Source organism: Athene noctua, chromosome 10 (assembly GCF_965140245.1).
Source record: "Athene noctua chromosome 10, bAthNoc1.hap1.1, whole genome shotgun sequence".
NCBI classification, from domain to species: Eukaryota; Metazoa; Chordata; class Aves; order Strigiformes; family Strigidae; genus Athene; species Athene noctua.
The window spans coordinates 19,811,262-19,823,620 of NC_134046.1; the positions used below are offsets into that span (position 1 = coordinate 19,811,262).

The following is a 12,359-nucleotide window of genomic DNA, read 5'->3' on the forward strand; positions in this document are numbered from 1 at the left end:
TGACCTTTATAAGTGGCACTTACTGTAAATTTTTCCAGCACTATGCAAGTAGAATGTTCTGCTGGAGGGAATGACTCTGAAAGAAACCCATGTTTCTGACATTTTTTAATCCTTTAATGGATTTTTAATCTACAGTGGAATCCAATAAAAATTAGTTTAATGTTTGATTACTTGACAGGCTGGAGCAACTTGGATCTAACATATGCTAATTGTCATCTTCATATCATGCAAGTTCAAAACTGTTTATTTCAATTTCCTCCTACTTCAGGATTTTTTGGTTTTCTTCTTTCTTTTTTTTGCTTGTGTTCAAGTTTCTTTGGTAAACTGTAGGTGGCATAAGTAATGCTTTCTTGTCGCTAGTGTAATTATCATTGCTGGAGGTGGGGTAGGGAATGAAGAGGAAAAAAAACATGCTGAATTCTTCTTTTTTCTAAAAACTGCATAGACCAAAACCCCAGGTTTTAAGTCCAGTTCTGAAGAGGAATAAAGATGAGACATCAAAAACAAACTCCCAGTCGTCTGCAAGTCTTTGTAGTGAAATGCAGACATATGACCAGAGGAAGAGTTAAGTTGTGTTTGCTTTGTGATCTGTTGATGACAGTGTGCAATGTGACTGGTGTCTGTCTCATAGGGGATGGTGGGTTGTCCTGGACTGCTGCTGATGGGAAAGCTTGTTTCCTGAGAATAGTTAAAGGCGCTGAATCATTCCCCTGTAATGAAATGTGATTCTCTATGAGGCAAAGAAAGAAGAGTGTGTGGATGGAGCAATACTGAGGAAACAGGATAGATCAACTAGGCCTTTCAGCACTGGGAAAACATGCAATTTTCCTCATTCTGAAAGATGAAAACATTGTTTATGAGCTATATCAGAATGTTTCTGTGGGATGCTCTTGAAGGAGGTAAGACATAATGTTAGCGTATCTCAATGACCAAAGTCATAGCTTGTCTTCACAGAGTGACAGTGACTGATCTGTACTTGAGAGGGGATTAGCTCTTTTTCTTTTCACTCCTCTCTGTTCCACTGCCTCTGTTTATGTAATTTATTCTTGATTTATTACATAACTTCTTGTTACACATAGGTGCCAGAGAAGAGCTTAAACTCCTAGAGGGATGTTTCAGTTATCTGGATCTTCCTTACTTCTGGGAATTGGCTCACATCTTGACATAGTTCCGGTACTCACAAAGGGAAAGCTTGGCATACCTCTCTCCTGAGATTTTAAAATCTATCTTTTGGAATTTGAGAATGGTTATCGTTAATGCAGCATAGGAAAATTTTCCCCAACTTAATCTGCTATCTAAAATGTATTGAATATAATTTGGAATCCTGACAGACTATGCCCTACTATTGAGTCTTCCCCACCATTTGAAAACTTCTCGGGATTTTACTCCTCTCAACTGATTGCTTTTCTAGAGCTATAGCACCATGGGCAAAACCTGTAAAAGCACACTGGAAAGTGGCTTTTGTGTTGAAATTCTGTTTGCTTTGAAAGCAGAAGCAGTGATCAAGGAAAGAAAGTTTCCTTTTCTCAACATTTTCTTCATCAGAGAATGCAAGTGCCATTTATACAGAAGTTGCCAGAGCTAAAAACATAAGTAGAGATTCTGTGAAGTAAGAGACAAAATTTTTGTTGATTGTGATGGTGTTAATTCAAGTGAATATCAGTAATTACTGGAAGCAAAACTGGTCACATGCTTCTTACCTCAGATAGCCTGAACTTTTACACAGCACAAAACAAACCGCTCTTCTAGATAGGGTGGTTCATGGTGAGGACATTCTGAGTATTTCAAAGGAAAGAGCTGATTTACAGGAAGCCGATTTATACTTCAATACGCTTAAGTAAAATTGCTTTTAAAAGCAATGCAACGTTGTTTAGTCAAATAATTGTATATATACATATATGCAAACACAAAAATAGTTAGCCCATTTCTGCTGGCTCTGTCCAGAGATAAAGAGCTTGTCAGTGCCTTACAAAGTTTCTGTGGAAGTGAGTGCTGACATCCTACAAAGAGTATTCAGGTTTTTTTCTTTAAAGGTTACAGAATGTTGACACTCTCAGCATCCCTTCTGAAGTGCAGGAGAGAAAGGACCCTGTGGCAGGAGGTTCCTGCAGCAGTTGATGAATGATGCTGGTGTGTGCCACTGCCACCAGTCCAGGTTGTGTAATGATCTGCAGATGCTGCCATTGACTCGTGCTAGCTCTTTTTGTTCGGGATCGCAGTGGGAGCCAGGCCTTATGTAATGTTCATTGTCACGTTCTCTGTTCCAGCACTGTCATGTCAGCAGAGGGGAAGGATTAACTCTCCCTTTTCTTTCTTTATGGGTTTGTGTTAGTTGGTTGCGGTTTTTTTTTGCTTTCTCCCACCCCTTCTTGTGGCAGCTTTTGTTGTTTTTGTTGTCAGGGAACAACCAGTTTCAGACTGTTTTTAGTATTGTGGTGCCTTTTAGGAAGGAGATTGTTAACCTAGAGAGAATAAAAGAGCAGATCCTACAACTCTCCTAAAACTGATATATGGAAGTGTTTTTTAAAGCACTTTTTTTTTTTTTTTCTCTCAATTCCTGTTCCCCACAAATCACAGTGGGCTCCTTGATACTTGCATCAAATGTGGAAAAGACTAGATGTGTTGTGCCTATGTTTATGTGGGATGGAGAGAAACACACTTGCCTTCCTCAGAAGGGTGGTCCAAGACAAGCAGATGCTCTCCAATTTATGATTTTACCGACTGCTGCTTTTCTTCAGTTTAATATTCCTGTAGTAAACACATCAGAGAGGGAATCAATGCCACTTAGTTTTGTTGTGATTTGAACAAGAGGAAATGAAGGAGGAGAATTGTTTTCTCCCTTCCCAGCGAGCAGTGTGTGGCCACCAGTTATCCATGAGTCACAGCTGAAAAGCTGTATTGCTTGAGTCTTAACAGTCTCAGACTGCAAAGGAAGAAGAGATTTAAATCACGAAGTAATCAATTAAGGGTGGCTTTAAAAGCAATTTGTGGGGAATATCGTTGGGAGAAAGAAGTTCCTGTTGATTTTTCAGTAAACACTTAAGTTTGCTTTGTTAAGAATTTACAGGGGACCTACGAGGCTAGTATTGGTCAGTAACACTGTTGGCTCTTTTTTGAGAAAATATTTATCCCTTTAAGTGATTCCTCCCTCCCCTGCCATTTTTTATGATAATGTAAAATAGAGATGTTAGTGTGTTACATAACATAAATTAGAGAAGTTCTGATGTTTGTTAGAATCAAACTGTCCAAACCCACTGATCTCAGGTTTCTTTCTTGTTAGATTTTTAAATTGAACAGAGAAGTATTCACTGTTATTTTGCAATAACAGTGCAAGTTATTACTTGCAAACTGATACAAGATTTTTTTATCGTACAGAGAAGCTTAAGCTCATGACTTCTTCAGTGATCCGTCTGTATGCTTTATAATAATTTTCTATTAATTACTGAAGGCTACCTATAAGGTACCAAAACTGCACTAGCAGCAATCTAGCAAAAAGATGAGATTTCTCCCAAGGAGCCACCAGTTACCTTCATATGCATCCAGTTTGAAGTGTTTGTGTGTGAGCTGCATGTGTGAGAGGAATCTTATGGCCCCAGCCAACCATTTTGCTGTTTTGCTGTGAAACAAAAAAGATAAAGGAAGTTACTATTACCATAAAACATGAGTGTGTAGCAGAGACGGAAGAGTGTTATGCAGCACTGACTTTGAAATACCTGGTTTTATTAAACTGTGTGCAAATCCTCTTGTGATTTGCCAGCATGCTTGATCCTGTTTCTATGGCCAGGCGCCACAATGACCAATGTGAAGTCTTGGTTACAAAACAGGCTTTAAGGGACAAATCTTGATGAGTCCCAGATATTGGGCTTGGCTGGAGGCTGGGGAGGTGATGGAATCCTCTTTACTATTGAGCACCGTAGTAGCATTAGTGTTAAACCTGCCCTTTCCGAGGGGATTTGTATGGGATGGGTGTATACTCAGGAATGAGTATGTCCTGTGCCTAAATCACTCGTGTCATAACAGAAAAAGAGTTTCTGTAAAGCCACTTTGGCTTCTGTGACTTCCTGGAGGTATAGGGGAATCCTGCTTCTCCTTGCTCAGGTGGGGAAGGACTTCAGCCTGCCCTGTCCTGCATCCTTCCTTTTTACTTGTTTGTAATAGTTAATTAAATAATAGTTTGGTTTTTATAGTGCTGATGAGTCCTCTGATGAAAATGATGATTTTGTACAGAAATGGGCAAAGTCACCACATCCCATGATGCTGCTGTCGCACTTAATAGTTTGGCTCATGGCGTGCATGACCGTGTGGTGAAAAACTATCACTTAGGAGGGGAAAAAGTTCGCTTTCACATTTTTCTCTCAACTTCATACATAAGAAATAAATGGTGATTTTAAACCTTTGCGGAGTGAAAGAAAAACACGAGGACAATAGAAACGTGTCCAAATTTCCAAGCCCTTGACGTTTTTCTCATCCAGAACTGAGTCTCTTTTCTGTGCAGGCTGAGGAGGAGGCAGTCATCACCACATGGCATTTACTTACTATCTGAAATGTTCTACCTTAAAAAAGCAAAGCCCAAAAAACTTCAGAACTATTTTTATCTTTGTTGAAAGACAGGACATAATACATGAGAGAAGCTGTCTTGGATGTTAATTTGATGTGCAGTTGATTGCAGGGTTTAACTTCCTGGGTAGGATAAACATGACAGCTCTTTTCTCCTCCCTGAGTAAGCAAGAGGAATTTTTCAAAGTGTGTTCACCTGATACCTCACCCCATTTTCTCAGTGGCCTCACCACCTGCTGAAATGGGCATGGTACTGTATGGACTTCTGACTTTCTGTTGTAAACGGTGGTGTAGCAGGTTTGGTTTGTGTCTCTTGGTGCTGGTAACCCTCCTTATGGCATACAGCTTGGGGTGCAGCTTCTTTTGTGGCAGGGCAGGAGGCTCGCGGGTTGATACGATGTGGGACAGCCAGAAAGTCCAGACAAACAGTAACTTTGATTAGTTGAAGGTAATCTGTTTATCTCTCGCAAAGCGCTCTTCCTACAGTGATTAAATGTTGAGCACGGTGTATCTGTGTGTGCAAAGGCAAGAGATGGGGCAGGTTGGAATAACTCAGCCATAAAACAGTAGCGACAGCTACAATCTGGCCCTGTTGTGTAATTCCCCTTGGTGGAAGGCTCCAAACTGGGTCAGATCGGTGTGAGAAACGAGGGCAGTCTTGCGGCTGTGTAATGCCTACCTGCCTGTGTGCCGTGTCCCTGCTGCGGGCTCCCAGTGCCACCAGGCAGGGTGGGAGCCCTCCCGAGACCCTGGGCTTACACAGTGGAGAGGAGCTGCCAGAGCTGAGGAGGAGGATGGGAGAGAGGAAGACAGACAGCAGCATGATAATAGACATAGAGGAGTTAACCATCTTTGTTTCACCCAGCTTTTGCAAGATTTAATTAAGTCTTTTCAAAAGCTTCTGTTGAACTCTCCTGCATATGGCTGGGGCTGCTGAACGAGTGTCAAGAGTTAGCTTATAAAGAACATGTACTTACTGCTAAACAAAAATAAAGCTTAGAATAGAGCCCTTTTGTACTCTAGTCTGAGAGACATCTGCTCTCCACTGGATTTTATTTTATTTATAGAAATACAAGGATCCATATCCTTTCCTTTAATTTTCAGAAAGTATTCTGTGGGTTGGTGGTTTTTTTTTTTTAAGGTTCTGCAACAAATGATGAAACATGAGAGATGACACACAGGAGGATGCTGATGGGAGAAACCGTATCATGTGTCATTCTTTGACCCGGAGCATTTAGTAGCATTACAAAACTTCTGCTTTTCCTGTTTGTAGATGAGAATTAATTCCTGCCTTTTTAGTAGTGTTTGTATTCTTTTTCTTTTTTTTTTTTTTTTTTGTTGATGCCTAGTTTGCTGGGATAGTAAAACATGGAAATTTTTTATATGCTTCTGTTGATATAGTTTCCAGCAGATAGCATGAGAAATGCTTTATAGCACAGTATGGACAACACAGAAATAAATAAATCCCCTTGAAATCCCAAGTGACCAGCATAGATCCACAAAGGTAACACTGCTGACCATCTCCTCCTGAAAGATAAGGAAACACATGTGACTTTATGGTCACAGGTTTGAGTACAACCTGTAAAGAGTAAAACAATATTTGTTTTCCTTAGGGCTGAGTATCAGCTGGAAGGGAACATTGTTGCTATTTAAAAGTAAAAATAAGCCACTGTTTTGAAATACACATAGGCTTTAGCATAGCATTTGTCAAGAAAACCTTCTGATAATAGATGACTTTGTGTCTGCAGTCCCTGACAGAAGTGACCAGACATCAGAAAGTAAGCACTCCCAGACCTTGCAGTGCCCGGGGCTCACCGATTTGCAGCAGGCTGACAGCAACAGGACATAGTACCTAGCAGACCACAGAAGCTGTATGAATGTCTTTGGCTTGTGCAAACTGGCACAGTTCCACTTGAGCTAATTTAGATTTTGGCCTTTTCTACCATCTGCTTTACTAAGCCAACTTACTTTGTGTGACATGTGTAATAGTGTAGTGACTTCAGTTGTCTCTGCCTGGTGGTAAAGTGCTCCTGGGACCTAGTGGTGAAAGGCTTCCTATTCCAATACCAATCTCCACAAAGTCTGTTCTTCCCTTGTGTTTATTTTCTTTCAGACACTCTTCAGTGTTATTGAGGACCTGCGAGAGGGAAAGTAGGAACTGATGACTTCAGCTGAAATAATTCAGCGTACTTGACAGTTAGATTTTCAGCCCTGCTACAGGGGGCTTGAGTTGTGTCTTTAACCTTCAAGTTTCTGAGCTCATCTAGTTTCATTTTCAGCTGTGTTTCAGCAGTAATTTTTCTGTTTCTTAAAGTGTAGATATGTATGCTGCCTTATCTGCTTAGAAGTTGTTTGTTTGTTTGTTTTTAAAGCGGTTGATTAGTTCTCAAGCACTTCATAGTTTACGCTGGAAATGTGGTGTAAGCAGGGGGCAGTGGAAAATGAGTGACTAGGAAATGTTTCCCTCATCTATCTTTAAAGCTTTCTGGGGAATGTGTGGGTAGTAATTCTTCTGAGGCTTGATTTTTTTGAACACATGCTTTGGTTTATGTTCCTTAAGATCAAGATGCCTTCTTTATTGTCCTTTCTTGGGTATGTTTCTTTCTTTTCATCCGTCTTACGCAGCAACTTTATGATAATTCTTTGTGTAGGAGAGTACCTAGGAGTAGCCAGGACTGTCCAGAAGTGACAGTGCATGATCTGAACAACAAAACTTGTGATTTTGTGATTGTCCTGGCCCTCTCTTTAGGTTTTAGATTTGTTTTGTGCCATGATTTCTGCTGTGGTGCACTGGAGTAATGTAACAGAGGAGTTATACACAGCCAGCTCTGGTTCTTGTCCTTTAGAGAAAGGAAATGCAAATTCTCTCTGACCCATCCTTCCTTTGTGTTTACTTTTTTCTTACCCTGCTTTACAAAGGGACATACAACCTTTAAAAACTGGATCTTTGTTATCTTCTGTCTGTACTGTTATTAAGGTAAGGCTGTCTCTGTTCTGTTGGTTGGAATGGAGACTTCAGACGGGCTGTGATGAGTGCTGGGTGACCTTCGCAGTGGGTACAGCTAAGTCAGGAGGGTGGTGTCTGTCTGCAGCCCACGGTCTGCATACTGTGATGGTGTTTGCAGTGCTCAGGGATCAGGGTAACAGGTATCCATATGGGATTCTGAGTCTGATCCTTTTTTCTGTGCTTCATGTTTGGATGGTAGTGTTATGAAATTGTTCACATCATTCATTTATTTTTGCATCTTCATATAATCATACTAGGAATCTTTCTGCTGTGTACATGTCTAGGATACCAAGAAAGAGGTGGATTTTTTAGTGATAAGTTAATATATTGATTCTACAATGCTGGACCTATATCATCATGATACATTGCTTATGGCATCCGTTTTCTATGCGGGATTTTGTGCAGTCTGATATAACTGTTATTTAAAAGACTGATGGCAGATTTGTGTTTTTATATGCAGTAATCCTGCTATGATTTTGAGCCTTGAGGCTCAACGATTGGTATTTACTAGGCTCATTATGTACCTCTCTTCTTTTCTTGCAGGGCTGCCTCACGGTAGAACATGAGCAGGTAATGCACAAGGAGAACCACTGGGAATCATGTCAGACGAGTCAATCTCAGGGAGTGATCCGGACCTGGACCCGGACTTGGAGCAGGAGGATATGGAAGAGGAGGAGGAGGAAGATGAGGAGGAGGCGATGGAGGAGGACAATGATGGGGATGACGAGGAGGACCTACTTGATGAGAGTGGTAAGTGAATGGGTTATGAATCTGTGCATATATTTGTTACACAAAACTGGCGTTACTAATTTTGGTGAGTGACACCTTGGTAGGCAGCATAAGGGTTAGGATTTGTCCAGCACTTGGTAGGGAGATGTGCTTATGTGGGTGTTTAGCTGAAATAGGGATTTAATCTAGGTTAAATTTGGATTCCTGGCCAAAAAAATTTCCCATCATGAAAACAAGCCATAAGCATAAATTGTAAGTAGGATAGAATTTTTAAAATAGCTACAGATTCTGGGGAAGCAATTATATAAAGAAGTAAGTAAATCAGTTTACAATTACTTATATTATTAAAAGGATTCAGTGAAATTAAATATATTTACAGCACTGGCTTGCCCATAGGTAAACAATTTAATGGATATTATGGGCAATTACTACAATAATAATCTTTAACTACTGGAAAATGTTTTTTTCTCACAGTATACAGGTTGGGTTTATTTTTGTTTGTTTGCTTTACAGTATGAAAAGTGACAGTGCTCACTAAGTTGTTACCTTTTATTCTCACCTAGTTCTAACTGCTCCACTCTCCTCTTCAGTTAGGACCAATACAGGTGTTTGTGGACCAGCGCTTGCAGGTTACATTTAAGCAAGATTAGGTAACTGTTCCGGTTCATGGCATAATTCTAGAAATATGTTTGTTGGTCCAGCTGAAGAGCTGATGCTCTAGGACACATAGACAGGAGTACTCAGGTGGGAATTCCCTGTGCTGTAATCTCCACCCAACTCCTTGTATCATAAAACTACAGCCTGAGCCTAAGGGGATGCTGTATTTGCTTCCTTTAAAATTGTGATGTTTTTAATAATTTCAAAGGATGTGCAAATTTTTGAATGCACCTACATAAACCTACTGAAAATAGTCTTCCTTTTCTTAGCGTAGAATGTGTTAAAAGACAGATACTTGTGTCATCTTCGAGTTACTAAAGTATTTTTGTTTTCAAAGTGTGTTGTTGTCCTTAAGTGTTGTTTTTTGCTTTGTTTTTATATTATTTCAGCCACATGCTACCTGAAGACACTGTTTTGATTTTAAATACTTACAAATGTTTACAAAAATGCATTTTATTCCTTGGTTTTTATTCACATGATGGCTTTTCCTAATAAGAAAGCAGCAGAAATGAAAGTGTTAGTTCAGGTAAGAAGCAAGGGAATTCCCAGGAGAGAAGAGATATAGGGCCACAGATTACTTTGTCTCGAAGAGACTGGCTGTGACTTTGGTACTTTGTTCATGGGAACCTGCACCCAGCAGAGGAGGTGTGATGCTGTAGACGAACATTTATTAGCAGAGAGGAGTGACAGTATGTTATGTCCCAGTGGGTCACTCTCCATGTTTATTTTATCATAGACCTGTGTATTTTATCATCACATCTATAGTATTGTGTCTGAATACTTATAATTGTTTGATTGTTTGATCATAATTGATTATTTTTTCCAACGCAGACAAAATTAATGTATGTATATCAGAACATCACTAACCATTAATGACAGCTGTTTATTATCTTAAAACACTAGAAGCATGTTTATATTTTGCATTTTGGTGACTAATTAAAAATAAGTTTTAACAAATTGGGAAGTAATAAGAGAGAGTAAAAAAGGCAATTTACCTATAACTAACATAAAACATCTTTATAGTTGTTCATTAGGTACAGGAAAGCTCTCGCACAATCTGAGCAAAGCTAGATTGCCTCTGAGGTTTCAGATAGGTTTAAAGCTGAAACAATCTGCCAAGATATCAGGATGCTTTCTGTGTTCTTAGCTGTATAATTATTGTTTTCTGTGGAGGTGTTCACTCTGCTTTTCTTGATATCTCTTCACAGCTACATATTGCCTCAGAAATGTCATTTGACATCTATATTACCTTAGATCTAATATAAAACCAGTCTCCTGCTATTTGACCTATGAAATATAGCTTACTTCAGAATTAAGAGGATCATTTTATTTTGCCCATCTGATGTTTATAGTCCTGTCTCTTTGTGGATGACCCTCATTCATAAAAACTGTCTTAGGGAACAGACAGTTACTTTTATTCACAAGAAGGAAGTGCTCTAATGTTTATACAATGAAGCTTTTTGAAAGCTTGATTTTAATAATTTCTATTAAAACTTTGTGCTCCCTGTTCCCAGCTGTGCTGTTCTCCTCCCCTCCTGGTATTGTGGTTGTTCTGTAGATGTTCCATTGGGGATCCTTGGGGAGTCCTTCACTTGTAGATGGGCTCCTGCATATTTCTAGCACTACAAGATTTAGAAGATTATTAATCTTTCACAGTTATTTCCTTGGAAGAGTGACAGGCTGCATATACATTTTGTCCAAACTGAAACTGATAACTTGTTTTAAATAATAGTGATTATAACAAATATAAAACTTAACATTTTTACTCTGGCTTGCAAAATAGTGGCTTTGTTTTAGGAACGTAAGTTTTTCATGTTTTAATGGTGACTCAAATTACTTAAGAACCTTCCAGGGTTAATGTAATGTTATCCACACCTGTTGGTGGATAGTATAGTCTCAGACTTAGCAGTGACTTGTATTTTGCATGTTTAACCTTTTCTTGTCTTTTTGATATATGTTGTATGTGGAATTAATACTCGTGGTGGTTTCAGTTTCAGAATTTTCTTGGAGTTCTTTTTACATTCTGGTAATTGAGTGCTATCTTAAGTACTGGTGCAGTTTTTCTCATCTCTGCTCAAAGTTTTGTTTGCGTTTAGTGTAGGCTGTCCCACAGATGGTCTAGAGTTTAGTTTGGACCTTTATGGTACAAACTTTAAGTCTTGATCAAAGCAGCTCTTATCTTAAACATTCTCCCCCTGTCCTCAAGGAAGAAAAACAGCACAGAAGGCTGATTTTCTGAGTATTTCTGACTATTTCTGAGAAAGTGAGAGTTAATAACCACATAGCTTACATCCTTTGTACATTTCTTCAGTGGTGGTCAGTTAATGAACCTTAGCATCATGTGTAGGAGCACTTATAGCTTTATTCTTTTTTTCTAGAGCACTTTTTCCAGGACATACCTACCCTGACACTTATAACCCCTTCCCAGTGGCTGCCAGACTGCACACCCATCCTATCAGCATGCTTCAATCCTAGCTGGAGGCTTCCACTGCTTTTTCAGCCTTGTCATCCCTGCCCACTGCATCTGTTTTCTCATCACTTGTGGGTAGCAGCACTTGTTTTATCATGTTTGATTTTGTGATATCGGTGCGTGACTGCTAAGAACTTTTTTCGTTAACTCCCTAAATCCTTTTCACTAGAAATGTGATGTACTGATGACTGTAGAGATAAAGGGCTGTTTCAAGCCCTGCACTTTTTCCTCTGATCCTGGTAGTTGCTCAGGGCTGTGTAGAACTCTGTAGGAATAAAAGCTAATTTGAGCAAAGAGGAAACAAACCTCCAGTATGGATTTTAGAGATCATTTCAAATGCAAGGACTGTTCATACCTCAGAGCTTTCCTGAGGAAAGCTGTTGAGTGTTTGAACGAATCCCACTGTAGTGCTCTGTTTTTCTACTTTCTGAATGTCTTTGGATTATTCTGATTGAAGTCTCTGGAATTAATTATCTCTTACTGATACATATTGCTGTAATTCTGCTATTAATAGTGATGTTAAGTTGCTTGTTTTCTTACCTCTGAGTATATGGGTTAAACACTTTTTTTTTAAGTGTAGTTCAGGGGTAAAAGTGTAGAGAGCTGGTTGTTTCAGTTCTCTGAAAGATGCCTTAATGAGCACAGGTGTTCAGACACTGTTCTCAAAGGGTACTAGTTGTGTTTGCATTACAGGGTGTGTGGTACAGGAGACAGGGACTGGAATCAGAACTTCTGGAGTATAGCAGCGGACCATTCTCCGGTACCATGGTAGTACTGCAGTACTTAATGTACAGATATACCAGGCAACACCAAATAGTAACATATTAGATGCTACTGTTGTGATATGACAATCTCCACACAATTGGCCTTGTATTCTGCCCTGTGTTTTCCACTTTGCCTGTTTTCTCCTTTCCCATCCCCTCTTTCTTTTGGCAGGGC

General features: G+C 39.5%; 1 protein-coding gene across 2 annotated transcripts in view; it reads left to right on the top strand.

The window, feature by feature from the left end:
* Positions 1 to 12,359, top strand: part of RAD54L2 (RAD54 like 2) — a 71,978-nt gene that overhangs the window by 14,422 nt on the left and 45,197 nt on the right. For both annotated transcript variants that reach the window (XM_074914622.1, XM_074914620.1), the window contains exon 2: positions 8,108 to 8,314. In XM_074914622.1, the coding sequence (XP_074770723.1) occupies positions 8,164 to 8,314 (151 nt within the window). In that variant the 5' untranslated portion in view covers positions 8,108 to 8,163. The remainder of the gene's footprint in view (positions 1 to 8,107; positions 8,315 to 12,359) is intronic.